The sequence below is a fragment of the Telmatherina bonti genome (assembly GCF_933228915.1).
Source record: "Telmatherina bonti genome assembly, chromosome: 19".
NCBI classification, from domain to species: Eukaryota; Metazoa; Chordata; class Actinopteri; order Atheriniformes; family Telmatherinidae; genus Telmatherina; species Telmatherina bonti.
This window is the reverse complement of record NC_136617.1, coordinates 17,206,535-17,225,927: the sequence shown is the minus strand read 5'-3', so window position 1 is coordinate 17,225,927 and position 19,393 is coordinate 17,206,535. Positions and strand designations below refer to the sequence as shown.

Below are 19,393 nucleotides of genomic sequence, written 5' to 3'. Positions count from 1 at the left end.
TGGTTTAAAGGTCGATAAATATGTGGTCGATAAACAGCTTTTTTGTTATGTTTACTAAAAACAAAGGACAAATCTGATTTCTTTACATGTACAAAAAATAGTTTCTGCTCAAATTGCATAGAGATTTGCTCCTATCGGTAGGTAACCAATTAAAATTTTTAGACTGATGACCTGTTGCAAAAGATCAGCACATGCAAGTCAAAGTCATTTGTACCAACATGCAGGGACTCAAAAAGAATTCAACAGAAGAAATGAAATAAGTGAAGTCCTGTGGATGAAGTAGAGGAAATAACTTGACATGAAATTAAATACAAAAGCAAAAAAACTTTTCAAAGTAAAATGGGCCAGCATGTCACGGTACAGAAAGACAATCTTTCTGGCAGCTGCTGAACTCTATAAATGAAGGACATTTCCAAGCAGCTGCTGAACTCTATAAATGATTCATTAAAAAGCTCTGGAAACCTTCTGGTTAATCGACAGAGAACAAAATTAAATTTAGCATTGTGTGTTTTATAAATAGGATTTATTTGTGTTGATATTTTGATGCTCAACTCCTTTGGGAAGCCAAGTGACTGTGAATGAGTTTTAACAGAGGCATCCCTTTGTCTTGTCCACACACAAATGACATGGAAGGAAAAAATGGTTCATTTAGTTCTTCAATATGCTGCTGAAACCCTTAAGAGCCACCTAAACACATAATATTCTACATCAGGTCTGAACGTCTGAAACATTAATTAATCCATACATTCATTTTCCTAACTGCCTAATCCAATGAAGGGTCGCGGGGAAGCTGGAGTCTATCCCAGCAGTCTTTGGGTGAAAGGCAGGGTACACCCTGGACAGCTCGCCAGTCCATCGTAGGGTCGTCTGAAACATCTAATGTGTTTTTTTCACATGATTCCTGTACATGAATCAATGCAAAATGTTTTAAGTTTTTGTAAGATCCTTTTCAGGAAGAGTTTTCTGTCTTGATTTTTTTTTTTTTTTTTTTTTTACATAGAATAAATTGATTTTTGTGTATCATGGCGGCACTTCATAGCACAGCTGTGATCTGTTTGTTCAGTCTGACCGTTTCTCATCTGCATGTTTTAAGCATCAACATCTGAGTGGTTGCATGTTTGAAAAGAGCCTCTCCACTGCTCTGTCAGATGTTGTGCGAATGGAGGGATTGTATCTTCACAAAGCATTTTTAATAGAGCCTTATTAAGATGTAGAGTACACATTAAAACATCTGACATCAGAGGTAACGGATTCACAATTTTATAATTGTGCAACCCTAACAAATTTGTGCTAATGCATTCTGTATAATTAGAGAAAGAGGCTTTACAGTGTGCTTTTTACTCTGTTACAGACATGATAATAGCTTCGCTCTCATCCTGAAAACAGACTGCTCATGCCATGTCTCTAATGTATAAATAGAATTGATAGAGTTATCTTATTTAATCATTTACCTCCTCTAATTAGCAAATTGAACAACTATGCTGTACAATTTCGTTTGTGGGCTGTCATAGGCAGTATATGTTTTACTACTGCTCCAGTACAGCAGTACTTACATTTTATACTACTGCTATCCAGAAGTAACTCTTTAAAAGAAATTCTAACCGTAAAATGTTTATGGAAGGACATACATCCTCGTGAAAGTCCATGTTCTAATTTTTCTTCTTCTGTGAAGGGCGAGTGCAGGCTGCAGATGGAGGCTCAGCGCATCAGCTTGTCTCAGATCCACGCTGCCCAGCTTGAGCTGCTGCAGGAGGAGACAAATGCCCAGACGCGTTCTCTGGACAAGAATCTCCAGGACCGGAAAGGCCACGGTGACCCAGGTGAGCACATGCTTGAAAAAATGTCACAGTTTCTTTGTCTGTGGAGAGATATGATGATACTCTGAGTTGCTTTTGATTTATCTTTGGCTGTGTTTGCATCCAGAGCAATGTTTTGATATTGACTGCATTAAAAAAAAAAAGACTCTGACACTGAAATAGACACTGTCATGTAAACGGTATTATCTGATTGCCTTAAGTAAAACAGCAGTCATAGTAAATAAAAAATCAAATTAATCCATGTAAAGTATGCTAAGAAACACTCTTTTCATCATATGAAAATCATCTTGACATCTTGCAACACACTGCTGCTTTTAAAGTGCATTATCTGGCTTAAGATTTGTGTTTTTGTTGTTCGGGTTGCCTGTTTTTGTCACCAATCTGGCAACGTTGGTTCTGGTGGAGTTAAGTGCTGAGAATGAAGGTTACAGTAAAAAGGAAACCTATAAATATTTAGGAATATGGATTTTTTTTTTAGACTTTGGATGTGTGCAAACATTATAGTAGCTTAGTGAAAAGCTACTGTAATGTATGCTTTGTGACTGTAAATAGAAATATGAATGAAATCTGCATCTCATGTCAACACCATCGTTGTAATTTAATCCCTTTTGAGGTCAGTGGACAGAATATTACTCCACATGTACACATGCAGTGATGACTGAAGCAGAACGAGAGTGACATAGTTTGACACATCATGCTGTTTTGTTCCCTTGTTGTTAAATAGTGTTTTCATGTTACTTTGTTTCTCAGACCAACAACAGGGAAGCTTTAGATACCAGAACACGATAGAAGCTGTGTCAGAAGAATGCAGTGAGATCATTCTGGTAACTATTATATGAAAACACATCTATTCTGAGCAGGTTTAATGAACATCACTGTAACATGAAAATTCATCTGCTTTGTTTGTTTTTTTAGTCTTTTCAGGACATTTTTGGTGAAGAGTTTCTGGAAAGTCTTGATGCAGAAGGGTCATCGCTCATTTCAGAGGAAAGACCAACAACTAGTGAATCTACTTCAGTTGTGCTGGAGGCCAGAGGTACTCTTTGTTAAGATTGCATAACTCAAAAGTATACAGGATGAATAATTTATTTCACAAATGTCACCCTGTAAATTAGCTTTAAATATACTGTTTTACTCATTAGTTTTATTTAGCACAAACCCATTTACATTCATTATATTTTGATATCATATAGTTTTAAAAGAAATGAAATGTTGTTTTAAAACTTGTTTTCTTGTAGAGCTTTATAGAAATCTTCAGCAGGTGAAGGAGAAAATCGAGCAAGAACATCATCGACTTTCTCAGCTCATGATTCTGCTGAGAGCTGATAAGAATAAGGTAAAAATCTACTGATCTATAGATTTAATTTCTTTTCCAGTTTCTCATTACATGTTAATGTAAGGCCTGGTGTTGGTTATGTGGTAGTACTGAGATATGTTGCATTATCAGGAATTTTTTTCTTTGCCGAGTTTTTTGTTATGTCAACCAAAAGATCAAAGATACTTTATTCATCCCCGAGGGGAAATGTGCAGACATAATCATGGTTTATAGCGTTAGCTGCTATTTTTTTATTATTTTAGGTTGATTCATAAGCCTGTGTTACATCGCTTAACAAATGTTATGGTTTAAGGGCTAGACTAAAAATGGCAGTGTCCAAAGGAAAATTGTGGAAGACTATTGGTTGCTTGAGACCACTTTCACAAAATTAGAATGAAATTTACTTGCTACATGTGGCAAAGAGAAAGATACTTGGAAGTAAATTGTTAAAAAAAATGAAAAAGTATCTAATTAGTGTGGTCTGTTAGTAGTCTGTATGAATTTTACAGCATCACAAGATGAAGTGATATACTCACAGCTTTTTGTGAACACGTCTATCGTAGTTATGCAGTTGCTACGTAGAATGGAGTGTAAACAGCTTGTTTTAGGAACAGAGAGGATCAAAGTGTAAACTGAATAATCTTTCGGACTCAGATAACCGAACTGCAGATGGCCTATGATGACCTGAAGAATACCAGTGAGAAGGAGATCTCTGATCTGCGTGTGCAGGTTGCCACATTAAGCCCCTCTTCAAGCAGAGGTAAATCTGGTCACCTCTAATATAGCGCTAAAACCAGTATGGCCAGGTTAACAACACACAGGTGTCTGAATCCTGCCAAACTGATCTTATTGATTCATTTATTTAAATTTTACACAGGAGCTGCTCTAAAGCTTTTGCAAACTTAAGTCCGTATTTCAGTTTTCAACACATACTTTGTGTGACACTTTAAACTGCTATGTTGCATAATAAACTTTGGAATTTGTTTAATTAACAACTAAAATAAACCTGATGTTTCCTGACACTTTTACTTAAATCTAGCTTTTTACTCAAACATACTGGCATATGTTGCATTATTTAAAATGTCTGTAAGCTGTAATGACAAATATTAACTTGGTAGTTACTTTACAGCATAAATGGAAACAGTTTTTTGCATCTACAGCATCTTCCCAGAAGAAGGATTAAAATTATATCTCAGATGCTATTCTGTTCAGCATGCTTAGTTTTAATCCCTGTTATGGCTAGATCTGGAGGAGCGTGTCGGTGCATCTGCACCCTCGTTGATGGAGCTACAGAGATTGAAGGCCGAGGCTCAAGAGAAGCAACAGCAGCTGGAGAACAGTCACAGACAAGAGATGGAGCGTCTCCGAGCTCACTACCAGCAGCAGGCCACTGAGACAGAGGAGCGGTACGCTACTGAGCTCTTCATGCTGCAACAGCGCCTGCAGGAGGTTACAGGCGCTGAGACCTACAGGTGGCACACATTCTCACTCTGTTTATTCCTGTTCTGTTTGTTTACATAGATTTTTTTGTTTTTCTGGCAGACCTCTACCTTATTGTTTATGTTTTAAAACTAATATCTGTTCAGATTTCATTCTCAAAGCTTTTCCAAGAATTAAAGGAACCTTTTACTGACTTACCAGCTCAAGTTACATGTCAGAGGCACACAATTCAGACTGAAGAGCCTAAATAAAAAAAACAATAAATAAAAAAATACCAAGGGTAAAAATATACTGTAAATATACAAGAGTAACAGAAGCAAGTGTACATATAAAAAGTACTGCAATCAGATTGTTAAATGCTAAGCACGGATGTGAGTTAAATACTATATTTGGTGGATAAAGTGTGATTAGTGTGTGGTAAAAAGAGAGAGAGGGAGAATGAGAACAAATGTAAAAATGGGAGAGAAGGAAAGAGATGAGAGAATATGGAAGAGGTGGGAGTCTTCATCGCTCTTATCTTTGTGAGAAGACAAGACAGAGTGAAATACCTATAAAGTAGGCTTTGCAAGGCTTTGAGTAACGCTGCACTCATCTCTCTGACTATGCTTTTATAAACACTTAGCATTCACCATCCGAGGGGCTTCTTTTGCTGGTTGTGCTTAATTGATCGACACAGTGTGTGTTGGGAGAACAGTCTGAGCTGACTTACAGCAGCCACATGGCTGACTGTACTGACGATAACTTCAGGGGTTAGGCGTTAGTGCACGTCCTGTGCACTGTGGCACATGTCAGCTACCTGACCCAGTTCAGGTGGTAACAAAGCTTTAACTAATGAAATATTCACTAGAGCTATTCATGCCTTTTGATGGTACACAGACCGGTAAAAGCAGCTCTTCAGCCTCTCCAGGTGGCTTCCTGATAGAAGTGGGGCTCGAATATGTTGTGTGGAAAACTGGACGGATAAGACTCATAGCTTAACAAACAAAAGCACTCAAACTGATTTAGTATTTGTCCCAGTCAAGTGTCGGGGTGCACAGGAATTTATTGTGTGTCGATGCATAATAGGTTAAATGTACTGAAAACTCAGTATTACTGCTTTAGAACAGGGATCCCTGGTTATCAAGACCCACTTTTCTGCAGACTTTTGGTGAGTCTTTGCTGCAACACACCTGATTCAAATGAATGGCTCAGTAGCAAACTTGTGCAGAGCTGGTTAGAGGTCCATTTAATTTAATTTTCCTTCCCACTGTTGCCAGTGTGCTTGCTCAGGATGGGAGATTGAGTTGGACTCAACTCAATCTGTTGGTTTCCTTATATAGGCTGTTATGAATTGGCCTTCATTATGTTTTCCCCTCTGTCTGTAAAGCGTCTTGAGATGGCATTGCCGTGATTTGACGCTATATAAATAAAGTTGAATTGAATTGAATTGAATTTGAATCGGGTGTGTTGCAGTAGGGGGGCATCTAATACTGGCAGGATAGGGGTGTTTGGAGGCTCAGTTAGCTGTCACTGCCTTAAAAATGCATATTTCCTCATGTTAAGTTAAAGTTAGAAACAACATCTACAGTAATAAACACTGGGGTGTTTTCGCTAGTTGAGATGTGGTGCTAGAAGGCCGTAGAATCTGATTTACTTGCTTTATATCCGCTGTACATCATCCACTAACCCATGCATCATGAAACATCACAGTCTCATCAGGCCTTAGATGTTTTATTATGTGCAATTTAAAATCTTTGCATTGATCTGCAGAGGTATTATTTAGGGAAACAAGCAGAACAAAAACCAAGTTAAAAAAAAAACAAAAAAAAAACCACCCCTACAGAAGAGACATATAAAATCACCCCACTGTAAGAGTTGATTGTTTCCCTCTGATGTTACCTGCATGTAGAGTATATCTAAGAACATTAGGTGGATTTAAGGTTAAAATTGGCCTTTTAATTCATAATTATATTAAAATTTTATTTACGTTTTTGACAGACTGCACAGTTTGTATATGCTAAATAACCATCTGCTTTTAACGGTAAAGTCCTTAAAGGGAAGACTGCAGGACTTAGACTGACAGGGACATGTTGCTGTCATCATGATTTGGTTTTGTTCATAATAAACATTTAAAAAGTGTCAATGTAAAAACAAAAAATATTCAAACTGTGTGGAAAACATATGTCAGAAAGGCAATTCAGCTAAATGTAAATGACTATTGTGCTCTGAGTCATGCCAGCAGGTATCTCACTCTTTCCTGATGTTTGGTTTGTGTTATGAAATCTACAGAGTAAAGTTGTAATTCCTGATTTTTTTTTTTTTTTTTTTTGTAGTTTGTGGACAACTAATGTTGTCATTGCATCTTGTCTTTCAGCCTCTCCAGTGCTCCAGGGTCCAGTTCTGAGAGGATGGAGGACCAGACAGAGGAGCTAAAGGTTTGGCTGCCACATTTTACAATCCTATAAATCTTCTGTGTCACATGCATCATATCCTACTATGAGCTGAAACGTGCACATGCATTAAGATGCTTTGACAGTCAGGGTGGATGGGTGGGAGCAGTTGCAGCCTTTAGGCTAAAACATGCCCTAAATCCCCTGCTTGCTGAAACTCCAGGGCAGCATCATAAGTGGACCTATATCTCACGATTAAAAGGATTGGACGTTACATAACACTGTTTTAACCAAGCGGTCATACTTCAGTCTTGGCGACTGCATGAAAGGAGGATTCTGTCTTGCGTGAATGAACTGCGCTCCATTAAGCCATCTCTCACACTCATTTCCCCAACTCCAATCCCTCCTTCCCAGTTTCATTTCACTCCAAGCTTAACACTCCACTGCTCGTTTTTTGAGCCTTTCAGATCCACTCGCAGAGTTCAGGAGAGGAGAAGAGAAGAGTAGAGGAACTTTTATGATTATTTTATGTTTTGATTTAGATTTTTTAACTTAAAGGAAGTGGCAACAAAGTACTTGATGGGGAAATAGACATTAAAGGGGTTTACAAAGAGCCTGGAACCGTGTTAGTTGAAAATATTGCTGTACTTTAATAGAAGACACTTGTGAATCTTCTTGCTGCTGGAAGGAGGAGAGAAAAAAAAACAGTATTTTTATCTGTTGTGAAGGAGTGGGTGGGGTTTGGCTCCAATAAGGATCTATTTATTTCAGGAACAGTCAAAAGGAAGCTTTATTCTCTTTATGTTAATAGTCTGCTTCACTTTTATACACCTCAGCTGCTGTGATTCAGCACGTTAAACTTTGTAAACTTATACTTTTCTGCTTTTGTTACACTCTAATCAGGACCTGAGTGAGAAGGAGGTGTCCGAGGGAGGCGTGGAGTCACGCTGGTCTGCCAGGTCTTCTGGCCTGACAGCACAGCTGCAGGCGCTGAGGAAAGCTCTCTACCAAAAGTACATCCAAGAGGTGGCGGCTCTCAAAGAGCAGCACAGCAGTGAGCTGAGGAGACTGAGAGAAGAAAAGGAACAGGAACGCAAAAGACAGGAAAACAGGGACGAGAAAGAGTGGAACCTCAACGGGTTTGTCGGTGCTGGAAGCTCCACTAAGAGCCTTGGTGTAACTGGGCAGATCCTTGTGGAGGAGAGGCAACACCGTGAGAGAGTGGAGGAAGAAGTTGCCAAGGTATGTGGCCGTGTATCTGAAGATTTTAGATATATGTTGTGTCTAAACAACAGCTGAGTGTGTTCAATGAGGAAGTACTTAAAATATTAGGTTTTTTTTCATGTTTAGGTTCTGAAACTGGAGCAGGGAGAAGACAGCACATATAAAGAGCTTTACTTGGTTTCTAGGGAACTGCTCTTTCAAATTGTTAATTAAGTGGATGATTTATCTCTGTTGACTGCATGAATGGAGTCCCACTGACAGAGACGTGGAGTCACATATAATGTAGATATGCGCTCTTTAATGTCTGCTGTATGTTGCGTCAGACAGAATCCTGATGTGAATATCTTTGGCTCTCTGTTTTCTGACAGGCCATAGTTCAGATGTCCGTAGAGTTTGCACAGCAGACCGAGCTGGCTCGAATCACCAAACGTGCCCGCCAGACGAGCACCTCCATGCAGACTCAGTGGGATGACGACGAGGCTGAGGACAGAGAGATTGAGGAGCAGACTCCAATAGCTTCCCCCACCACAGGCACCTGGCTGCAGGACATGGAGAGAGAAAGACTAGAAAGGGAACTGCAGGAGAAGAATGCTGAGATTAGAAAGTTAAAGGAGGATCTGCAGAAAACTGAATCAGGAGCTGAGCAGGTTAGTGTTACTGAGCCGTCGTACCAAATGTGTTGCTTCACGGCAGACTTTCAGTTGTTTGCACAAATTCATTAATTCTGCGTGACAGACTTAATTGCTGCTGTGTCATTAAATGTTAGATTCAGTGTCGCAATGCAGGCGTTGCATTAAGTGGATTGGCTTCACTAAGATTGATATTGTTTTTCACTCTTTTTACTAATTAACTGTAAATTTATTTTAATTCAATATTTCACACAGAGTACTTCTTTAATAATAATAATAATAATGATAACAATGATAATGATAATAATAATAATAGTACTTCTTACACACTTTCATTGTTTTTTAGCCAGTTTAAACATGTTTAGAAAGCTGATCTATAGATGAATGTACTTTAGGATCAATAATACATCAACAAATTTACTCATATTCCTGAGAATGGTGGTGCTCATACCTTCTTCACACTTTACTTTGAACTTCTGACCCATAAATTGCTAAATGTACTTTACTGTCTCACAGATCTTTAAATAGTCATGTCTAAATCCAGTTTAGGAGGACAATTGGTTTTGTCAGCATTACAGGAACTGCATGTTTATCCATTCATATAAAAAATTAATATTTTAAAACCCGCTTTCCCCATTTCATCATTAATCTTCTCGCATGCCTTAGCTTCCTCCTGTGTATACGTTTTTTCTAAACATCTCCTCCTTTGAAGAGCTAATCCCAGACTTGCTTAGTTTTCACAAGCCATTTATTGCATCATTAAGTTTGACTGCATGTTAGCCGCAGCTGTCGGTTTCAGTGTTCTTTGTGAGATGAGTTACTTTGCAGTAGCGTTAATAACTTAGGTTTGAAAAAGCAGTCCAGAAGTTTTTAATTTGTTTTAACAAGGAGAACAGTCTCTCTCTGCCTCGAATGGCAACTCTTAAAATTTTTGCTAAATATTTTTCACTCCTGAATCTTCAGAAACAATTTAAGGCCAGATAGATTAAGATGTACAGTTATTCTCATATGTATTCATCCCCTTTCATTAAAGAAAAGGCTGAATTGACAACAGTCACTCAAATAACTGGAGACTTAATAAAGGAACAAGAACTAAAAATTAGCAAAAAAATATTATACAGTAATATAAGACACTGGTTTTCATTTAATTGAGTTGAAGAAAGAAACAAACAAACAATGTTTGCAGATATAGAAACTCAGAAGGAGCTTTTGTTAGAATTCAACACTATAAAGTTTCATAGAACTGCAGTGTACCATTGGCTGCATTTTAAGATGGGACAGCTAAAGGCTTAGTTTAATGCCACCTAGAATGACCTGTTTATCCAGTGTTATAAAAGTTAAATGTTATATAAGGTAATCAGCATGTTAAGCTACTCATTACAGAAAGCTTAAAAAATATATTCACATGAATTGAGATACATTTAAACATTCTGATATAAATTGCACCAAAATCCTGAGTTTAAAGGGGTGCTGTTATGGTATTTGGAGTTTTCTGAGCTTTCTACAGTGTTACAGTGTTGAATCCTCATCAGACATGTGAACGGCACCATTTTTTATCACCTAAACGCATGTTGGAGTTTGAGTTCCAACACGCTCTCTGTTCGGTTTCCATGGCGACGAAAAACGCATCGTTTTAGAGAGTTTTTTCTACTTGGAAATCCTTGTGACGTCCCGGGGGATAAGGTTCGGTGATTGGTTACCTTCTACTGGTTAACAAGGGCATGTACAAATACATCAGGCGGGTGGAAAATGTCGGATAAAGTTATTTCCAACGATGGCTGGTGAGTTTACCAAAGACAGACATCCTGCTACATTCGTTGCTGTGGGTTGCTCTTTTCCACTTTGTTTTCAGGGTCTGATTCAGGTTCCAACATGTAGGGCTGTATGCTATGTGTTGACATTGTATTTTGTTTTTTTTTATTGAGTTCATATGAGCCTAATCCTTCTGTTTATGAGATGTTACAATGACGGCGAAAGCAGTTGCGGTGCGCGCTCCCGATGTAGTGCAGTGGCGGGAGGCGGGGCTTAATGCGGAAGAGTCTCAATCCACTCGTTTTGCCCACAGGCTGATCTGACAGCCTACGGAGAGGGTCGGTCTGAAGTAAATAAAGCGATTTGTGGCAATAACTCGATCAATCCCAGCCCTTCTGGTCTCAGAAATAAAAATAAATTAGCCTGAAATGCACATAATAGTTCCACTTTAAGAATAGCTTTTTAATGATGTCTTATGATATGAGCTTGAAAAGGATTACTGTTTTACGGGTGTTACACTGCGTAATTAACACCTTTGATCACAAAGAGAGATTACAAAATGGAGTGATGCAGTAGCTGTTGGAAAAAACAAACCAAACAACCCCTCCCTTCAAGTATTTGATTTAGCCTTTTGCAGTCTAAGCACAGTTTATTAGAGCATCTGTTGCAGGACTGAGCTTTATTATTACGTTGTCTCCAGCAGGTGGAGCCATCTTCCTTGCTTGTCTCTGCTTCAGGTGCACCTGTTGCCATAGCAGCACAAAGATACTACTGTTTCTCTCAGCTCCAGCGAAGTTAAAGTGCGTCTTTGTGTTCGTGCGTGTGTGTGTGCTGGTGAAGAGACAGTGTTTCTGTGCACATTGATGTGCCTTATTTGAATTCACTTTTACTAATGCTTGCGCACACAGCCGCGCTGCCCAGTGTTGTTGAGCTTTCACAAGTGTTTATTCAGCTGAAACTTTGCAATGACAGGGCTGCTGTCTCTTTTCTCTCTGCTGCCTGTCCAGGCCTTAAAGAAGAGTGAGAATGTCGACACAGGGGGCACCACACAAACTGGAGGACTGAGACTGGTATTGCAGGATGATGGAGAGTCTTCTGGTAAAGATGTTGAAAGGTACTACTTCATACATGTTTATTTTTTCTTATGAATGAGATCAGCCATACATTTTGCGTGTATGTCATTTGTTAAGATACTTTTCTGCACTAAACTTGGAACTACTGTATTTTCTCTTGTTTTTAGAAACCTGCGTAAAGTCAACAAGAAGCTTAGCCAGGTGCTGGTGGACGTCCTGAAGACCACGGCAGCCGCAGAGGAAACTATGGGCCTCCACATGCAAAGTTTACGTGATGCTTCTAGTGACGTGCAGCGAGAAAACTGGCAGAAACTTAACACAGAAGGCATCAAACCATACTCTGCAGGCAAGTATCAACATTTAGAGATAATTTGCGTTAATGTGGAAAAAGAAGCAGGTTGAGGAGTCCAACTTTCAAACAAATTACCTCAAATAAAACTTCTTAATGTAGTTAGCTGTGGTTTGGGTTGAATTTTAGCAAAGTATAAAAAAGAAAACATCAACAAAGCAAAGAAAATACAACAATGCGTACTTGTACAGCATTTCTGTAATAGCTGAAATATAGTTGTCTTGTGCCGTTTTACTCAACAGTTGCTGAACTGTCATGAACACAGCCATTGTCAGACTGGTATCCCAAGTTCATTTTGTCATTTTTATCTGCTATAGCTTCAAAATACTTTGCTTCTATTAAATCTGGATTATAAAAATCTTTGGAGAATGAGTACAATTATTGAAAGTGTGTTTTCCAAGCAGCTTTAAAGCTGGACTTCTAGCTGTTTGCATTATGTTGATAATAAATGTGACAAAATTTCCAACTGCCTTGTTGCTAAGACAACCTGTACAGGGTGATTTAGCCAGAAGCTTAAAGTCACTTTGTTCTTTCCATGTAAAAACTACAGTACACTGTGTTTTAATCAAAGGTTTGTATTTTTCTGCGGTTCATTCATAAAACATCTAAAATTTATAATACTTGTATATTAATGAAGTGTGTCTGTTTTGGGATTTATGATAACTATATATTACACAACCTTTCATCACCCTTAAGGCAGTTATCTGAATGTGCTGTGGCCATTTGAACCAGATAATGCCTGTGTTTTTGCACTGTAATAGTTGTGTATTTAGCACAACATAGCGTCTGTTCTGTCAGGAATTTAAGCTAAATGTAAACATTGTTGTTCAACAGTGTTTTTTTTGTTTTGTTTTTTTTTCTTACACGAAACTGTACCTATTTTCATATTGTGTTCAGCTGAGTGTAAAGCTTTTCACTTGGTTTTTTGTATTTTCCATGTTGCTTCTCTTTTATGGTGTATTGGTTTATTATCCTCATTTTAGAAAAGCATGACTTTAATCATCACAAGAAATCTTTAAGAGAGACACAATCTAAGAAAGTGAACTTGAAATATTGAGATGTTAAAGCAAATATGACATATTTTTTGCAGAAAGTTGCCAGGGCAGTGAAACTGGCGTAGATGACATGAGCTTCTGGTCTGAGGAAGTTAACGAAGGTTTGGAGATGTCCCAGCATATGATGGACAGCCTGCTGCTCGGAGCAGGGCCAAAGCTTGAGAACGAGGAATATTTAATGAGTATCAGCAGCCGACTTCAAACAGCTTTGGAGAAAATGTTGATGGCCATCACAGACACCACTAACCAGGTATAAACCACACACTGTTGGCATGATTATTCATTTTGGTTTACATAATTGCTACTTTCTTCGCTTCCTTGCCATTAATTCATAAGGTGCTTTGAAAATGACACTTGTTCTGTTCATACCAAGTCATGAGTAAGCATTACAACAATAGATGAGCATATTGCTAAAGCAAGTGGTTTAAAAGGAAGTATTTAAATGTGTTTAAATGACTTGTTCAAAGTTTAAACCTCAGACTCATTGTGAATCTTGATTGCTGCACACAAGCAGAACACATCCAGCTGAAGGGATCTGGAGCAGAAATGTGCTCATGTCCGTGTAGTTACATGTGCAAACCTCCCAACAGATATCCTAAAGACTTGCTTTTGTATTTTCTGAAAAGGAAAAAAAAAGTGTTTTATGCATACCCATTTACACAGTACTGAAGACATTTAGGTAGTTCATGGTTTCTTGGCCATAGTAAATTAGAGAAGCAAGGGCTTTGATTCGGACAAGCTGCTTTTTTAGCCCTACCAGCTCCTCTGTGTGATAACCAGATAACAAGATTTTTAGTTACTCCACCTCAGCCTTCTTTAGAGTTCATGAAAAGATTGGCATTTTCAGATTTGCATGATGAATGTGAAGGTGGAGCAAACAGTTATATTAGCACACAAACTGGAAACCAGCAGGAGTGTCTTACATGTCCAAAGGTAAAACAGTCAACCGCCCAAAAGAACAAAAGTTTAGTAATTAACTTGTTATATATGACTAATTAGTTGGTCATTGTGTTCACATATTCTCCACGTATTAAACCTTTGATAACTCAGAAAAAGAAAAGGTTATAATCTTGTTGTTTATTTAAGATTTGGATTAAAATATTTCATGGTAAAATCTGCCCCACAACCAGACTAAACACCTTATGTCAGCATATGGGCGCATTTTGATAACCCAGTCCTTTCCCTAGTAAGTCTTTCTTGTTGTTCTTGTAGTTTCTGGTGAATCCCCAGTGATCTATCTTGTGTTATAATAAACAAAAAAAAACAAAACTGTGACACATTTAGGCTTTTTCAAAATCTGTGAATGTGCACTCAGCATTATTAACCCCCTGTGTAAGTTCCTGCACCTGCTTTCAGAGACATAATGGGGATGAGATGGCAGAATGTGGCAGGCAACAAAGTTGGCCTGTCTAGAATTCACTCACAAAAGACCTGCCTCATTCCCAGCGGTTGCCTATAGATACTGGCAGTATTTACACAGAGCTTTTGTCTGGACAGACAGCCTATCCCAGTTCACTTGCACAGAAAAACTCCACCCCCAATCAGGGTGTTCATGTCCCCCCCCCACTGTTTCCAGTGTCAACCCGCAGAGCTGGGGCCAGTTTAACTAGGCCATTGAGCATGTTACTGTAACTGGCAGCACAACTCATCCTCCCCCTGGCTAGAGTTCATACGTAATTCATGCTGAAACAGTTTGCATCTCTGCCATCTAAAAATAGCTTTAAAGAAATTTCAGGCCAATCATCTACAGTATGTAACAGATGTACATGAATGTTGTCCTTGTAGATCCTGATTTTAACTTATCCACATGCAAATTAAAGATCATCTTCACAAAGTCTAAGTTAAATACATCTACTTTTAAAAGAAGATCAACAGCATAGTGTGGTTTGCTGGGAAAGCTTTCTTTGGAGCAGATATACATAAAACCTACTGCAATAGTGATATATTAGTGATATATTAATTACAAGCTAATTATGGGTGAAAGACTTTAAATCTTCCAACTAGACACAGTTGATGACATAATAAAGGTGTAATCACCAGAGCTTCTAATGGTTTCTTCAATGATTTTCCTGCTACTATTGATCCAGTGTACATTAGTCTTAGCTGTAGTTGGATCATTGTGTCTCGAAGCTGTGTCATGAATAGGGATTGATGTAACAAGTCTGATCAGGAATGTTAAGTGCCTTTGCTAAGCCATGGCTGTAAATCATTTGCCTGGAGAATGTCTTTGCTTCTTGTTGCTTTCTGGTATTATTTGAGGCAGAGAAATGTCTCATGCGTGGTAGGAATGATGACTGACATGATAAAGTGTACCAGAGTCCAAGAACCAACATGTCAGATTCCTTAATTATGCCTTCTTACTCTTACAAAGGGAGGAAATCTGGTTTGACAACTCTTTGAAGGATGGGTGTGTGCTATCTGTGGTTATTTGTGTGTATGGGGAGTGTGTGAGCTATTTGCAAATCTACCTGGTCCACTGGTCTAAAGGATTGAAGCCACACCTGCTTCCCTCCCACTTTTTCTTGGCATTTTCCAGCCGTTTGCGTTTAGCATAGGAACTAGGAAATCAACCATATCAGAAAGCTAAAAACTGCTTTGGACATTTCATGGATTTTAAAATTTTTTGTCCTCCTAAATATGTGAGCTAAGAGGTAAACGGGTAGGTTAACCAGCCATAGTGAGTAATATGACATGAGTCAGTGAGCATGCGTGGAGAGGGAATGACAGCAACCTTGAGGAAAGTAAAAAAGGAAAGAACGAGTGGTTTGGATCCGAGTGCTGACGTTTCACCCACTGCTGACTGACGCCTGGACCTAACAATTAGAAAGGGCCCCTGGGAAGCTTCTACGCAGGTTGGGGTTGCTATAGAGGCATACTATTGTTAATGAATCTCCAGAGAGAGAGAGAGAGAGAGAGAGAGAGAGAGAGAGCAGAGAGAAAGAGAAAAGCATGCGGGAGCAGACGTCGGGGTGTGAGGTTCACTCAACGGCATGATATGGTTTTACTCTGAGGAAAGGAGGTCAGAGAGAACACGGAGAGAAGGCTGGAGGTCTATGAAGAAGACGTGGAGAGAAAACATGCTTACCTCTGTGTTTACACACCTCCTGCAGCCATATTCAGGAATGTCCTTCAGGCTCCAGGACCCAGATTTGACTTCCACCTGCTGCCGAGGATGACACTTTTTAATCGGACGAGAAAAGTTCTATTCTTTGCTGGATGATTTTCTCTCTCTCATTATTTCCATCAGACTTGTTCTACCTCAGCCAGGCAGCATGTGATTGAGATAATGTGAATGTCACCTTTTTTGAATGTTGTTTACTCGTCCTGTGTGTGTGCCAAACACATAGAGACTGTTGCTTGGAGCTATCCACAACATTGCTCGCTGCTTCGTTTCCCACTGGACTTTAGATTCACTTGCAACGCTCAGCCTGACAGATCAGAGGAAATGGAAGCCCTTCTTGATGAGTCTTGATAAGAAGCTCTGCTGTAACAAAACAAGGCTTGAAGTCGTGCCTGCATTCACCACTGACCATGGATTCCCACCGCTCTTACTGGAACTCGAGCATGCAGAATAGCACGTGGCTGGAAGGGGAGGATCAGGATGTGTACGAGGTGGAATCCCATGTACCCCTTCCCCGACCTTTCCCAATTTGTAGCACCTTAAACACGAAAAATGCAGTGGTGGTTCAGACAAAGATCTCACACGTCAATCACCGGACTAATGGTCACCTTCTTAAGGTCATATCCAAAATCTCCCTGCCCACTCCTCCATATACAGTAAGTTTAACCCATAAATGTACAGTGTTTGAATTATACAAAGGGTTTTTGCATCTTTAAAGAGTCTGTAGAGAGCATACATTGTTGATTAATATTTTATATGTTCTTCCCACAGCCTGGTTTTTGTGTTTCATGTCTATACATGCAGATGTGATGTAAGCTGAGTGTTGTTCCACGTAGGCACACAGCTGCTAAGAGGAGCAGCAACTCTCCTGTGTCATTAGAGCACATGACCTCTTCTCTGTTGCAGACTTGCATTACCACTTCCCAGTTCTCTAAATGTTCCTGTGAAACCTTTGGTCTGGGAGATATGGAAATCCATGAAAAGTAGGAAAGAGCGTGCCAGAAGTTAATACATAATGATGACTTTCTAGCCTTTATACCAGGAAATGCCTTGTGTCACCTGAACCACCGGCCATAATACAGATAGAATATATACATAAGATCATTCAGGCACAAAATAATAAAAGCTCTATTTTTTGGAAATATTATTAAACTTATCAATTATAAACATATTCACATAAACCATGGATGATGTTGTCAAACTGTTTGTAATAATTTTTAAAGTGGAAAATGCTTCTTAGAGTCAGTTGAATATAATCTGTTTTTAAACCAAGAGAAAAAGCATTAAATTAAAGTCTGCCAATTTAACTTTATAAAAACTGTAATTACACTTTAAATGAATGTGTGGAAATATTCAAATCATGCCTGTTGTTCTGTATCATAACTGCCTAATTTCACATAATTAGAAATGTATGGCTTTACTCAAGGCCACGTCCTCACCATCACTTTCACCTCCAAAAAGCTGAAGTAATGGTCAGATTAGGACTTTTATAGAAGGAATAAAAATAAAAATTTCTTCAGGAAATGCAAAGTTATTTTGACCTTTAGTATCCAACGTGGATCACCTTCAAAACCACATCGTCATGCAACTGTTGCTTCCTTGTCGTATTGATCATCTCTGATTGTTTCTGTAAAATCCCATTTTTCTACATTTTAACTGGCTTTTTGTTGAAAATTCAAAGCTCATGTCCAAACACAGGCAGCTCTACTGACCTCATCAACTTTTCAAGAAAGTGCACAACTGTTGTCAATAATGAACCGTACCAGTCAAACGTTTGACACATTACCCATTCATTTTGAATTATTTGTTGTGTCCAGATGTTTGAGTGTTGCAGCAGATGCATGTAAACTGATAAAGTCAATGGGGTACTACTTTATGGAAAGCGTTTTATCTTTAACAGTTGCAAAAAAAAAAAAAAAAAAAGTTTTCTTAATCTCTTGATCACAAGTATTGGTGCTGATTATTTGTCAGTGTTGGACTTGTTTGTTTTCCTGCTGCCTGTTTAACCTCTAATATCCAACTTATTGCATGTCATTTCGCATCTTCTGGCAATAATCTTTTTAAGTTTTCTCATTTTAAGATACCTGCTGTCTTTTTTGGAGACAATTTGAGTTAAAGTGTGCAAACAATGGTTCTAATTCCACTTCAATAACACTATCAGTGGCAGAAAATTAACTGCAAAAACTATCTATCTATCTACCTATCTACCTACCTATCTATCTATCTATCTATCTATCTATCTATCTATCTATCTATCTATCTATCTATCTATCTATCTTATTCATCTTATTCTATCTATCTATTTGTTCATTCATTCATTCATTTTATTAACCGCTTGGTCCAGTTAAAGGTCGCATGGAAGCTGGAGCCTATCCTAGCAATCATTGGGCGAGAGGGAGGGTACACACTGGAGAAGTCCATCACAGACAAACACCAATTAATTATTCATATTATTTTTTTCATATTATAACAACTAAAATTTCCTGAAGATAGCTTGTTACTTCTATAATTCATGTGTGACACTATTTCTTCCTAATCTCCTCTTAGCTGGAACATGCTCGGATGACCCAGACTGAGCTGATGCGGGAGTCCTTCCGCCACAACCAGGAGATGAACGAGCTGCTGCAGAAGCAAGAGGAGCTCCAGGAGAGGCTCTCAGAGGAGGCGCGTGCCCGGGAGCAGCTGGCTTTGGAACTCCACCGTGCTGAGGGTGAGGTTTAGTTGTGCTTTTTTTATTCAATGTTTTGATGCTTTTTAACGTTTAAAATACTCTGTATGAACTTCATTGTGTAATATTCCAAAAATAGTGGCTGTCTGGGTTATTTCTTAACATTTTTGTCAGCTTTTATTGGGCACCAAGTGTTTGTAGGTCTTAGAAAGACCCTGTATTCACAGCAACATCCCTACCAGAAGATTTTTAGTACTATAAACTTATTTCAAGTTTACTGACTGGTAATGTTTGTCTATAAGTCAGAATGAGTAGAAATATGCAAATGAGCTACCCTGAGTGGAATTAAATAATGACGCATGTGTCTGGGGGAGGAGAGTGTTACAAGAAGTGATGGCATCAGCTGCTTCAAAGGAAGAGTAAAGGAGTGTGTAACCATCTGTAGTGTAAAAGCAACAAATTGTAATTACTATGAGGGTATCGTTTCAAAGAGTTCAAAGATTTGCTTTTATTCCTGTGGCAGATGCATTGTACAGATCTTTAAGTGGAGGTGCAGGTAACTGTGTAACAACAAATTGACA

The 19,393-nt window shown here is 38.7% G+C and overlaps 1 protein-coding gene across 2 annotated transcripts in view; it reads left to right on the top strand.

The window, feature by feature from the left end:
* akap9 (A kinase (PRKA) anchor protein 9) overlaps window positions 1-19,393 on the top strand; it is a 72,055-nt gene that overhangs the window by 26,779 nt on the left and 25,883 nt on the right. For both annotated transcript variants that reach the window (XM_079258803.1, XM_079258802.1), the window contains exons 10-22: window positions 1,673-1,820; window positions 2,568-2,641; window positions 2,733-2,853; window positions 3,056-3,153; window positions 3,787-3,892; window positions 4,376-4,604; window positions 6,926-6,986; window positions 7,845-8,183; window positions 8,534-8,812; window positions 11,554-11,660; window positions 11,787-11,965; window positions 13,059-13,273; window positions 18,692-18,854. In XM_079258803.1, the coding sequence (XP_079114929.1) occupies window positions 1,673-1,820; window positions 2,568-2,641; window positions 2,733-2,853; window positions 3,056-3,153; window positions 3,787-3,892; window positions 4,376-4,604; window positions 6,926-6,986; window positions 7,845-8,183; window positions 8,534-8,812; window positions 11,554-11,660; window positions 11,787-11,965; window positions 13,059-13,273; window positions 18,692-18,854 (2,119 nt within the window). The remainder of the gene's footprint in view (window positions 1-1,672; window positions 1,821-2,567; window positions 2,642-2,732; window positions 2,854-3,055; window positions 3,154-3,786; window positions 3,893-4,375; window positions 4,605-6,925; window positions 6,987-7,844; window positions 8,184-8,533; window positions 8,813-11,553; window positions 11,661-11,786; window positions 11,966-13,058; window positions 13,274-18,691; window positions 18,855-19,393) is intronic.